A 14,640-nucleotide genomic window follows, 5' to 3' on the forward strand; every position below is an offset into this window, starting at 1 on the left:
CACGAGAGAATGTAACTATAGATGACATTAGTACTGATAATAAGACTCCATGTAGGAGTTCAGACGTGGAGTAATAATGCAAGACAAGGCAGGATAACATGTGCCGCAGTGTACGACTTGATAGATTGTTCTGATGTGCTTTTGCTAACAGTTAGCTATCAAATAAAATGTTCAGGCTGATGTATATCAGCATAATTGTTCTTGTATTTAATTGGACAACATCCACACGCACAACGCACTCACTGCACGCACACACTTACATATACATACACGTCATAGCCGCGCACGACTCAACACACGGGCCACGCACGCCACGGCGCGACACCAGCGGGCAACAACACACACACACACAACTTACCATTCCCGCAACGGTGGGAGGGGCACGCCCTGGGGTGACGTCACATCGCAGTCGTCCTCCCGCCTCAGGGCCGTGTGCACCAATCTCTGTGGTATGTCGATTGTTGGCTCTCTGTGACGCAAGAAAATCAAATCGACCAACGCGGTTAGACATACACGTCGATATACATACGATCAGATGAGACGATAAATTACGATAAAATATATTTATACGGTAAAATACGCAGTCCATACTCATATCATCAGGAGTAAGATAATATAGGATATATATCATATATCATATCAATATATCATATATCATATATCATATAGGATATATCCTATATTATCTTACTCCTGATATCATATAATCCAGTGTTATAGCGTATATTCCTCGGTAAGGGGCTAACATTGTTTCAAAAGCTGATTTTGTAACAAACATCACCCTAATAATAGATATTAATGTCCATCAATATGATACGTATTAGGATAGTAAGAAAACATCGCGATGTTAATCTAAACGTCCATTGTGAATAGAAAGCATATCGCGTACAAGCTTTTGTAGAGAGATTCGAATTGTGTTCTGTTAGTTTGTACTGATTATAATCTGTGGAATGATAGCTGTGACATTGCTTCATAAGTTATCCACGTTGGGATTACGGTTTACAAGATTGAATGTAAACTATTTATTCAAACATTCATTTTTTCACCTTATTTCACGTACGAAGACCGATGATTTTTATCTCCACCTGTTGATGCTTTAAATCGCGTTACAAGAGGGAATATTACCGAAGAGCGTACAACCTGGCATCTTACGACCATCTAGTGGTGACACAAGTCGACGAAAAGAAAAGTCAAAGAACAGCTAACAGTAAGAGTAGAGGTCGTGCTCTAACTTAGATGTTAAACCTAGAATTTTCATTGCAATCAGGACATTGGTTAATAGGCCCAGCATTTTTCGAGGTGGCGGCAAACCTCATTTAATGTGAGTGAGACGATGGATCATCAGCGACCTCTATGGTGAATAAATTCGCGACATGTTGCTGGCTTCAACCAACGATAGGGGGCGCTTGTACCGCCCTCTATGAGGCGGCGATAATAAGTATACTTATTAGGCATATATCTATAATCATAGCCAATATTGCAAACATACGAAGCCGCCCCAACAGTTGTCAACAGCGTCGTACATTCAGTGAACTGTAACACAGCTGAATGAATATGACATAGATTAGTAACAGGAGCTAATAATACCTTCTAGACTCGCAAGGCAAAGTAGAATAATGTTGTCGTGAAAAGCACTATTTTCCCGTTTTCCGTTGTACACTCTAGGTACTATTAGCTCTTGATAGTAACAGGAGTCTATCAAATGATAGACTATCTATTGATGGCACTCCTGATGCTACCAATGAACTTGAGCAGTGCCGGCTTTGTATCGATGCCTGCTTCATTTTTCCCCACCACAGTGGTAGATGCCCGCATCCTCTTCTTAGCATCCAGAATGACGAGCGTACCGCTGTTCACTATCATACCGGTCGTTGAGTTAGCCGCCTGTCATCCTGAACATATAAATAAATATAAATGTGCAAAAATATGTAAAGATATATGATAGCATGCTCTTGCGTCTCGCTCTCTCTCTTCTCTTTTTCTCTTCTTTCTCTCTCGACAGCTTCTCTTATCTATCTATCTATCTATCTTTTATATCTATCTATCTATCTATCTATCTATCTATCTATCTCTCTCTCTCTTCTCTCTCTCTCTCTCTCTCTCTTTCTCTTTATATATATAATATATATATATATATATATATATTTAGCCATTTACCTCCTTCCACACTTTCTTTCTTGCTCTGTACACTTCCCCCTCTATGTTAAATAGCCGCACAGCTAGTAAACTATTTACGCCAGCGGGCGTAGCTACGGGGGGGGGGTGTACATGCAAATTTGCTGTGCCCCCCCAGGTGCCCCCCACTGAAAATTCATGCTTGATAAAAAACAAAGAAAAGTTATATATTGTGCCCCCCCCCCCACAAAAATGTAAGGCCCCCCAGTGTCCCCTGCTGAAAAAATCCTAGCTACGCCACTGTATTACGCAGCAGACGTACGGATGAGTTGGTCCAGTAGGAGGTAGGTGTAGGGATGCCGTACACCAGACATGTGAGATCCAGCGTGTCTCCCTCTCTGTAACTCTGCTCGGATGGACTGATCGTCACTTTTGGTAGCTCTACAAGGAAAGAAATAATGAAATAAATAATAAATCATAAAAAAATGAGAAATAATAAAAGGTTATAATGAGAGGCACTTCCAAAATGTCCATCATAGAAAAGGTGATTAAACATTGAGAAGTATTAATTAATAACAAAGTAATTGGCCCTATAATAACAGCAATATTCTAGCCCCCTCAGTCTTTACGTGTGGTAAAAAGAGTGCGCTATTTTTCTACTAATTAATGTTTGAACTAAATTAACACATGTAACTCTACGAAACAGCAACCAGTTTATATAACGACACATTGTTGCATATATTGCCCTAGATGTGTAAAGAAAAGATGATAGAAACAGTCTAGTTGCAATCTTACCCGCATTCAAGTCTCCTGCGGCAAAATAACACAGAATAAACTCTGTCAGTTTCCTAACACATGGCAACTTGTCAAATAATTAACAATACTACTAATTTTAAGTTTTATAGAATTTTATATCTCATAGAAATGGATGCATGTTAATTAACACCTCCATCCTCACGCAATAAATATCTCTTAATAAAACTTAATAATAAATATGTACTTAATATAATATATATTTACATACTTACATATTTACTATATACATATGTATATACATGTACATGTACATATGTATATGTATATACATATGTACATTTTTATTATTAAGTTTTATTAAGGGTTATTTATTGTTATAGTTGTATATTAGTAGATTATACTAATACACTTATATTAATTACTTAATATAAATATAAACTTAATAAATAACCCTATGGTTAGTCGACCTTGTATCTGGAGGTAGAATTTCGCCTGTGCGACCCCGCCCTCGTTCTCGGCGCGACAGACGTAGTTTCCCTCGTCCCTCCTGCTGGCGTGAAGCAGCTCCATGGAACCGTTGCCATGGTTGATGACACGGTGACTACTGCTTACAGCAACCATCCACCACGCCGACGACGAAAACAAGAGACAGACGCGTTACACAACTAAACGTTGCACGGTATATTACGACGCATTTTACATAATAATAGTAATAATAATAACAATATTATAATTATTAATATTAATATTAATAATAATAATATTATTATTATTTATTTATTTATTTACTTATATTTTATTATTTAACAAATATAAAATATTATATTGCATGTTGAAGCCTATAGGACTCTAATAAAGCACGCGTTTTCACTCTCGTAATGAGCGGGTTTGCAAACACAGCTGATCGTGACGTAATTAAATAATCAAGTGCTAATTTGCAAGCAACAACAATTAATGTACTGCTAACAGCTAGAGAGGCTTCCCACACTCACGATCTGATTGGGTCCTGCGCTCCCTGTCGGTACCACGTGACGTTATACGGGACAGCGCTACTGACGTCACAGTCCAACATGACGTTGGTACCAGTCTTTGCCGTAGCGTTGATTGGTCGCTGTATGCGTGGAGCATGCGCTATGGGGAGGGGAGGCAATTACAAATGTGTAGTAGAGATATGAGAGAGGAGTAATGCAAATGTGTAGTAGAGATATGAGTGAGGAGTAATGCAAATGTGTAGTAGAGATATGAGTGAGGAGTAATGCAAATGTGTAGTAGAGATATGAGAGAGAGTAATGATATTACGGACACAGAATGCCGACGGTTAAACAGATTATCGCATATACTGGTTGGTTTAACTCATAGAAACTAGGACAAATAGGATACATATATAGACACATACTACAGATATAGTCTCTCTACCCTCTCCATTGCCTCTCCCTCCTCCTCTCTCTTATCTACCCCTCTCTCTTTCTCTCTCTGTATCTCGCTCTTCGCTCTCGCGCGCACTCTCTCTCTCTCTCTCACTCACTTTCTCTTTCACTCTCTCTCTCTCTCTCTCTGCTCTCTCTCTCTCTCTCTCATCTCCTCTCTCTCTCTCTCTCTCTCTCCTCCTCTCTCTCTCTCTCTCTCGCTCTCTCACTCGCTCTTCTATTTCTCTCCACTCTGTCTCTTGCTCTCTCATGCGCTTCTCTCTCTCTCTCCCTCTCTCCCTCTTCCTCTCTCTCTCCCTCTCGCGTCTCTCCTCTCTCTCTCTCTCTCTCTCTCTCGCTCTCTCCCTCTCCCTATCTCTCTTTCTCTCTTTCACTCGCCCACATTCTCCGCCCTTCTCCCATCCCTCCCCTCTACCTTTCAGTATTAGCGCACTGTTAGCGCTGCCGGCACCAGCATCACTGATGGCTTTGCAGGAGTACGTTCCCTCATCCTGCTCTCCCACAGCATCCAGCGTCCACGTTACCTCTGTATTAGCCCTGCAACACGCAACACACACCATATAAGCAGGATTCTTATACATAAGAGGCACAGTGGCGCACCGCCGTTGTCAAAATTTAACATGATCGCCGTTGTGAAAATGTTTCTGTAATTACCACCGTTGTCAAAATAGATTGCTAAAAAAAATTTATTAATTCATTAATTTAATTTAATTTAATTTAGATTGCCATGTCGTTTACTGAGTCACGTGACGCGGGGTCCTACGCCTACGCCTTTGAATCCATCATGCGCGTTTTTTCCCCAAACTGGCCATTACCTCCTTGGTCTAATTCTCCCTCAGAAGAAACCACTGCACACGCGCTCTCACGTACACGTACACATAACATGTACAGGTACATGTACACGTACACACGTACACGCACACGCACACGCGCCACGCGACACGTACAACGTACACACGTACACGTACACACGTACACGCGTACACACGTACACGTACACGTACACGTACACGTACACGAAGTCATGTCGTAGCATGACGTCGTAGCACGTTGGAGTTAAACTTCCCATTTCAAAGTTCTGCCGGAAGGCTTAGCTCTGCATAGAGACTCCATATTATATAATGCAAGTATAAATCATCAGTGTATAGAAAGACACGTATAAGGGCTTAGTAAAATTCACGAATTAGTATCAGTTATGGGGTTATGAAAAAGTATTGATTACTAAAATCATATAATTATAGCTACTACCGAACCTACTGATAATATTGACAATATAAAATAAAAAAATTAAATTTTAATATAAAATATAATTATAAAGATTTAATTATACACTATATATATATATATATACTACATGCATTAATTTTTCATATTTTTATCGATATTTTAATTAAATACTTCAACCAACAAAATTGCACAGCAGCAGCTGCAGCGTGCGGAACCTTACAGGAACTTCATCTCGGAACTGATCGGCTTGTTGTTCTTGAACACTTGACGCGGAACGGCACGGCAGAGATGACGAAGCATTTCAAGGTCACCGCCCCTCGTGGTGACGGCGGCACGCGCGCGCGGCATGGTGACCTTGGGAGCCGTCGGCACTGCGGCTGGATGGCGGTGGCCGTCGTGCGCGAGAATGTGTAGTTTGACTGATCAATGCCCTCGATCTGTAAGAACAGGTCAACACGTAGGATGAGGTGTGATATATATATATATATAGATAGATAGATAGAGAGATAGATAGATAGATAGATAGATAGATAGATAGATTAGATAGATAGATAGATAGATAGTATAGATATAGATAGATAGATAGATAGATAGATAGATAGATAGATAGATAGATAGATAGATAGATAGATAGATAGAAAGATACAGACATACATAGATAGTAGAAAGAGACAGACAGTGAGAGAGAGAGAGAGGGGAGAGAGAGAGAGAGAAAAGGAAAGAGGCAGACAAAGTGAGAGAGAGAGAGAGAGAAAGAGAGAAAAGAGCCGAGAGACAGAGAGAGAAAGAGAGAAAAGAGCCGAGAGACAGAGAGAGAGAGAGAGAGTGCGCGAGAGAGAGAGAGAGAGAGAGAGAGAGAGAGAGAGAGAGAGAGAGAGAGAGATAGAAGAGAGAAAAGAGCGAGAAGACAGAGAGAGAGTGCGCCAGAGAAAGAGAGAGAGAGAGACCCGGGTAAAACAATGACACGAGGGTATAACTATAATAATATATTATTATTATTATATTAATATGACGGCGAAACTCGTACCTTCAGGTAGAAGAATTCGTCAGGTGGCAGGAAGGCAGACACATTGTACAGGTACGGTAGATCCGGTGCCGGCGACGTCACAGGCATCTGCTGTATGACCCTACCTTCAAGGTCAACTAGCGCGACCTTGGTGAGGTGACCGGGACCCTCAAGGCCGGTCACGTTGACGATGACGTACTGCTGCACACCTGTGGACATGGAGCGACGATACTAATTAACGATGACGATGACGATGATGATGATGATGACGATGATGATGATGATGATGATGATGAAGATAATGACGACGACGACGACGATGATGATGATGATGATGATGATGATGATGATGACGACGATGATGATGATGATGAAGATGACAGTGATGACGACGATGATTAACGACGGTAATGATTACGAGGTTGACGATGACAACAGTGACGATGGTGAATGCGACAAAAATGACGACGATGATGATGATGACGACGAAAACGACAACACGACGCAACAACGATAAACACGACGATAACGATGATGATGATGACGGCGAAAACGACGAAATTAATTACGACAAATTAAATTAATTAAAATTAATTATCTAAATTAACTATGACAGATTTTAATTACGACAAATTAAATTAATTAAAATTAATTATCTAAATTAACTATGACAGATTTTAATTACGACAAATTAAATTAATTAAAATTAATTATCTAAACTAATTATGACAGATTTTAACGATGACAAATTATTTTCTCGTCATTCAGCCCTGCGATTGTATCTCACCCTGCACGGGCATGATCGACGTTTCGTTGATGTCCAGCGTGGAATGCTGAGAGAAGCCATGGCTGAACGAGAGACCGCTCAGGCCGCTGAGGCGCATCGTGTGTGGTCCGTCGGCGCTGACCACCACCTGCCACGCGCCGGCCATCGGGACGCTGACGCTGCGGATGAGCACGCGATTGATGTCCAGCACCGTTTCCATCTCGTCAGCGGTCAGCCGGTGACCTGCGAGACATCACACGACAGAGTGGTGACATAGTGTGACAGATGTGGTTGTAGTTAGTTGGTGGACAGTGTGATAGATGTGATTAGTCTATAGTTGGTGGACATCAGTGGTGACTATCTGTGAGTTGGCTATAGTGGGGCTGACATTAGTTGCGATTCTGTGGCTTGTATAGTTTGGTGACATAGTGTGACAGCTCTGTGGTGCGATGTAGTTGGTGACATTAGTGTGATATCTGTGGTCTGTATAGTTGGCTTGACATAGTGGCGATATCCTGTGGTTGTATAGTTGGTGACATAGTGTGATATCTGTGGTTGTATAGTTGGTGACATAGTGTGATAGATGTGGTTGTATAGTTGGTGACAGTGTGATATCTGTGGTTGTATAGTTGGTGACATAGTGTGATATCTGTGGTTGTATAGTGGTGACATGAGTGCTGATACTCTGTGCGTTGTATAGTTGTGGACATATGAGTGGTGACAGCTGTGGTTGGGCATTAGGTGGTTGACATATTAGTGTGAACAGCTGTGGCGTTGTATGTTGGCCTGACATAGTGTGATAGATGTGGTTGTATCAGTTTGGTGACATAGCTGCTGACAAGCTGTGGGTTGCCATTAGTGGTGACATAGTGTGATATCTGTGGTTGTATAGTTGGTGACATAGTGTGACAGCTGTGGTTGTATAGTTGGTGACATAGTGTGATAGATGTGGTTGTATAGTTGGTGACAGGAGCGTGGATATCTGCTGGTGTGTATAGTTGGGTGACATAGCTTGTCGATATCGTGTGGTTGTTATATGTTCGCGTGACATAGTGTGAATCTTGTCGGTTGTATAATGGTACATAGTGTGATTATCTTGGTGGTTGTATAGTTTGACATAGTGTGATATCTGTGTTGTATAGTTGGTGACATAGTGTGACAGCTGTGGGTTGTATAGTTGGTGACATAGTGTGATTTCTGTGGTTGTATAGCTGTGATAGATGATGGTGTACCTAGTTGGTGACATTAGTGTGACAGCTGTGGTTGCATAGTTGCTGACATAGTTGTGATATCTGTGGCTTGACTAGTGCCTGATCACTCTGTGGTTGTATAGTTGGTGACATAGTGTGATATCTGTGGTTGTATAGTTGGTGACATAGTGTGATATCTTCGTGGTTTGCTATAGTTGCGGCTGACATAGTGCGATATCTGTGTGGTGTATAGTGGTGACATAGTGCTTGACAGGCTGTGGTTCGTCAGTATGTGGAGACAGAGGTGTGATCATCTGTGCTTTGTATAGTTGGTGCATGGAGTGTGGATATCGAAATGGCTTGTTATGCACCCAAAACGCCGGCGCCTTAGTTGGTGACCATAGTGTGCTCCGTGATATCTGCCTGGTTGTATAGTTGGCTCGACATATGTGATATTCTGTGGTTTGTATTAGTTTGGTCGACCCATAGTGTGATCATCTGCTGGTTGGTATAATGGTGACATAGTGGCTTGTTGCATAGATGTGGTTGTCATAGTTGGTGAACATAGTGTGACAGCCTGTGCGTTGTTATAGTTGGTGACAGTGTCGGATAGGATGTGGGTTGTATAGTTGGCTGACATAGTTTGATGATCTGTGCGCTTGTATAGCTGCCGGTACGCATAGTGCCTGCATATCTGTGGCTTGTATACGTTGGTGACATAGTGTGATATCTGTTGGTTTTGTATAATGGTGACATAGTGCTGGGATAGATGTGGTTGCTATAGTTGCGCGTGACATAGTGCTGACAGCTGGTGCCGTTGTAGTTGCGGCCTGACATAGTGTGATATTCGTGGGCGTTGCTATAAGCTGCTGATAGATGCTGCGTTGTATAGTGGTTGACATTAGTGTGATCAGCTGTGGTTGCGTATAATGGTGACCCATGGCGCAGACACGGACGGGAAACATGAGAAATGTGTAAGTACAGCGTGTGGTATGTGATAGGTAAGACGGAGTAGAAAACAGTCGTGATAGATGTGTCACAAATGTAAAGTCAGATTTGGAGATCCGCGCCACAGCCATGACGCTCGAAAATAGAGAAACTGACGGAAGGAAAACAGCACCGACCACAAGGGCGCGGTCCCGGCCGCTCCCGTGTGACTCATCTGTATGGTCTGGTATAGTGTGATAGATGGTGGTTGTATAGGTTGCGTGACAATGTGTGATATCATTGGTCGGTGTGGTGTAGTGTGATATCTGTGGCTCGGCCCCCGTATAGGTTGGGTGACAGTAGTGTGATAGATATCTGGCGCGTTGGTATAGTTATGGTCGACACTAAGTGTGGACTAGCTTCAAATCGTACGGTGGGATGGGCAGGGGTCGGGTGATATGCGTTGGTGATTGGTACAGGCCCTCATTTGATATCTGTGAGCGTATACGGTATAGAGAGGTTGTGCTCCGTGATAATATTCTGTCTGCGGTCCTCGGCCACCATATACGTGGACAGGCGGGGAAGGACGGGGCGAGAGCAGGGACCCATGTGCGATAGATAGTGTGAATAATGTATAGTTAAGAACGCTGGACGATGTATACTCCTGATACGAAGACTTCGAGAGGTAGGAATCCAGTACTAAGGCCGTGTGAGCACCTAGTGATTTAGAAGTAGTCTGTGGTTGGAGTATAGACTATCAGGTTAGAGGCATAGGTAGGAGACCAAAAAGTTAAGGGAAGATATGGATATCTGTGGTTGTATATAGTGCGGGACATCGAGTGTGATATCTTTATGTCCGTTACCTGGGTGATGAGGGTGAATGATAGAAATGTAGGCTTTGCTGCTTGACGGCTTGGGGTGACATAGGTGTGACAGCTGTAGGCGCTTGGTATAGTTGGTGACATAGTGTGCACCAGTGTGCATAGGTCGTGCCCGGTTAAGAAGGATAATAGTCATAGGGGTGACATTAGGTTGCATATCCTGATGTTGAGACAAGTAACAAATGGCCTACAACTAGTTGGAGCGCGGGAGGAGCGTGAGGGGAAAAACATAAAGGTGTTGTCGACTATTCATAGTGGTTGTAGTAGTTGTGACATAGTGTGCATAGATGTGCGGGTTGTATAGTTGGTGAGCGAGTAGAGTGTGAGTAAATATGTGCGATTGTAAAAGTTGAGTTGGCTGACAGTTGCTAGTCTACGTTGGGTTGGGCGTAGTAGTTGATGACAGTTAGGATGCTGATATCTGTGTCGGTATAGTGCGTGGACATAGTGTGATGATCTGTGGTTGTATAGTGGGTGGAGCTACGTGCGATAGTCTGTGCGTTGTAGAGTTGCGAAGGTGGACATAGTGTGATATCTGGCTGGTTGCTATAAGTTGTGACCAGTAGTGTGATATCTGTGTTGGTATAGTTTGGTGACAGTAGTGCATAGACTGCTGGGTTGTATAGGTTGGGTGACATGAGTTGGACAGCTGTGGTTGGTATAGTTGGGTGACATAGGTGCTGACTAGGACCTGCTGTGCGTATTTTGGTGAGAGTATATAGCTACCACAAGACTTGGTTGCGTCGTAGATAGATAGGATAGAATTAGCATAGGATAATAGGGTGATTGCCAAAGACTGAGTATTAACAACGTTACAAATTAAAGAAAATGTTGTGCAAAGCACGGATAAGTCAGTCACGGGCAATAAAGCTGAAATTTGATGATGATTTGACAATAAATGTGTCCCGCATCGGTAAGACATAGGAACATGCGTTCATAAAATTATATCACTACAATTTCAACGTATTTCACTACAACAACAAACGTAGTTGGTGACATAGTGTGACAGATGCTAATGCACGCAAGCACGCACGCACGCACGCACGCACACACCCACGCACGCGCACGCACGTACACACACGCACACGCGCACGTGCACATGCACGCTCGCGCCTTCTCATACGCCATGCCCGACGCCCACGCAAGCACCAATGTGTAATGTTCCGCGTGTCGTATAGTGTAACTTCGTAGAAACTCTGTGTGTACGCAAATACCACTTTAGACGCAACGTTGATGAATTCTCGCCCCAGGTTAGTACTTTTGGCGCGTGTAAGAAATTACTTTATTTCTTAATAGAGGAGAACAATAGATAACGTACGACAGAAACAATATGAAGAAAGAGGGGGTGCAAGTCAGGAGTGCAAGCACCAATGCACGCGTGCACACACGTCCATCAGTACACAAAGCCGGAAAGGACGCATACGCGTACGCGACGCACACACACACGCGCGCAAACACCCGCGCACGCAAGCACCAATGCACGCGCGCACCACACGTCATCATACACGAAGGAGGACGCATGCACGCTAAGCGGACAACAAACGTGCACGTACACAAAGGACGCGTGCGGTGGCACGGTCGAATGAAGACACGATACGCGGAGCGCCAGGGGGCCCAGTGAGGGGGACAAGAGAAGGCGGAAGGTGACAGAACGCCTGAAGCGCGGAAGAACGAAGCAAAGTCATCGAATAGGCAAGAGAGGCAGGAACGAGATGCGAATGCACGCACATACGCCACGCACCCACATACGCGCACCATACCCACCGGCAGAGACGGCTGCTACATTTATTTATATAATTTAATGCTGTGCTCACAATGTACACTGTGTTTATTCTATAATGTGAAGGGATGTACTTGCATGCTACCAGGTGTATCTTAGGTGCGAAAATTACACTGTCGAGTACAAAATGCTTCGAAGAAATAAAGCACTGTACATGTGGTGATTTATTTGTGTAAATTAGTATTCACAGGGGAAATGTGCAATGTATTTATATGATATGAGAGTGTGTTTACACGCACATACATTTACTCGTTTAATGTATGTTCACATGTTACATGTATTTATGCCATAATGGTGTGTTGTCGCAATGTGAATATAGTATGATAGATATTTAGAGATGTGATTCACAGAGGAGACAGAAAGTACATGGATATTGTATATGTGTTAATGTGTGCCTCCGACAATGTAGCGGAGAGTGTAAGGTATGAATATGTATAATGGGTAGGAGCGACCGATTCACGACTGCTACATGGGTTGTATTACCTGGAGAGCGACCCCGCCGCCGCAACGCGGAAGCGGAACTGCAGGGAAAGGGACGTAAATGTAATCGCTCTCGTGCTGGTGTGTTCGTGTTGAAGGGTGATGTGGTCGTGTGATTGCCTGGTGACAAAGAATGTTGTATGCGTCCGTGGTCGCGAGTCGATTACAGCACCAGCTCGCCTTAGCGGCACTCCACCGTCGCAGCAGCAGCTCGCCTTAGGGCGTCCAGTCAGCAGCAGCCAGCAGCGAGCCCGCTGTTATACACATGTACGCTCGCGGAGGTATGCACTCTCTTTGAGTGCCCTCGGTCTAGTGTATGATGTGTGTTCACACGTACATGTATTTATTCATACATGTACATACATGTACAATACATGTACATGTATTTATATGTTTAAGTGTGTTGACATGTACATGTATTTATATGTATGAAGTGTGTTTACATGTACATATATATATGTTTAATGTATGTTTACATGTACATGTATTTGTGTATAACTATAATGTATATTCACATGTACATGTATTTATATGTGTGATTTGAGATGTACATATGTATTTATGTATAACAGGGTGCGAAATTAACGCGAGTCCGGAGTCAAATATACTCCCTGATTTACTGTCGGACTCCCTGATTTGACATATGCAGGAGTCCGTGTGACGCTCTGAAAATTCTGCTATACTAACTAGTTCGTTCCCGAGCACGGCCTCGCGGAATTACAGTATTTTTTCAGCAAATCTTTAATTTTGAATTTCAGACCACGGACTCCCTTATTTTGCTGCGGACTCCCTCTTTTTGAAGGCAGGGAGTCCGTTGGACTCCCTTGTTCAAAACTTAATTTCTACCCCTGCCACCCCCACACGCACGCACACACCCTCGCGTACACACTGGAAAGAATACTCAGGTGTTTCACGGACTGCCTACCTGTCGGGTCGATGAGCTCAATGTGCGGATTCTCGCCAGAGAGCGCCACTGTGAACTCTATCAGATTCTTGTCGACGGGAAAGGTGATGGTCTGGGTGCCTGGCAGGTCGCTGTCTATGGCCAACAAGTTGACCTTCTGCTTCTTAATTGACTTTTCCACAAACGTCAGCACCTAGATATACACGCAGATATAATTAAGGTATGCACGCAGATATAATTAAGATATACACGCAGATATAATTAAGATATACACGCAGATATAATTAAGGTATGCACGCAGATATAATTAAGATATACACGCAGATATAATTAAGGTATGCACGCAGATATAATTAAGATATGCACGCAGATATAGCTTAGATATACACGCATATATAATTAAGATATGCAGATATAACTATAGCTATAGGTATAACTCAGATATACATGCAGATATAGTCAAGATATACATGCAGATATAACTTAGATATACATGTATAACTAAGATATAAACGCAGATATAGCTTATATATACACACAGAATGAGATATAGCTTAGTTATACACACATATATAGTTAGATATATACTAATATGTTACCTCCAAAATGTAATTCATGTCAAAATGTAAATACAAAGTGGCTGGAGGTACGGCAGCCGTCGTTCGTTGAAGCCGCTTTTGGTGTTTGTTTGAGGGCTGAGGCAATTATTTGCGATCTTCTGATGTAAACTTTACAATAATGTTCATTTTCATACCTAATCCGAGTGTTTTCTAGCTCATCAAAACTCTCAAATCATGAATATATTTCCCAATCCATTATTTCAAAATCTTAATTGGCCGCCGCCATATTTGCCTCGTTTGTATGAATGTGAATGGACTGCCGTACCTCCAGCCTCGTAAATTGGAGATACGGCTGCCGTACCTCCAGCCACTGCCATCTAAATAATGTAAATTGAATTGAATTAAATTGAAAGTGCACTTTAGTCCTGTGCTGCCATCTAGCGGCAATAAGTGTGTGATAGCGGTGCTAGTGAATATGTGATACATGATGTGATCAGAAGTAGACAATACTTATTATCTACTTCTGATGTGATATATATGTGATATCCGTGATATATGTGATATATATGTGATATATGTGATATATGTATATATGTGATATACGTGATATACGTGATATCT

At 42.5% G+C, this 14,640-nt stretch overlaps 1 protein-coding gene across 1 annotated transcript in view; it reads right to left on the bottom strand.

The window, feature by feature from the left end:
• LOC106817211 (protein sax-3-like) overlaps positions 1–4,777 on the bottom strand; it is a 16,911-nt gene extending 12,134 nt beyond the window's left edge. Inside the window, exons 1-4 of the mRNA XM_014821874.1 lie at positions 4,714–4,777; positions 3,864–4,002; positions 3,339–3,475; positions 2,438–2,556 (exon numbers count right to left, since the gene is read on the bottom strand). Coding sequence (XP_014677360.1) covers positions 2,438–2,556; positions 3,339–3,475; positions 3,864–3,943 — 336 coding nt within the window. The 5' untranslated portion in view covers positions 3,944–4,002; positions 4,714–4,777. The remainder of the gene's footprint in view (positions 1–2,437; positions 2,557–3,338; positions 3,476–3,863; positions 4,003–4,713) is intronic.
• Between the last annotated feature and the right edge of the window lie 9,863 nt (positions 4,778–14,640).

Source organism: Priapulus caudatus, unplaced genomic scaffold, assembly GCF_000485595.1.
Source record: "Priapulus caudatus unplaced genomic scaffold, Priapulus_caudatus-5.0.1 Scaffold1633, whole genome shotgun sequence".
Taxonomy (NCBI): domain Eukaryota; kingdom Metazoa; phylum Priapulida; class Priapulimorpha; order Priapulimorphida; family Priapulidae; genus Priapulus; species Priapulus caudatus.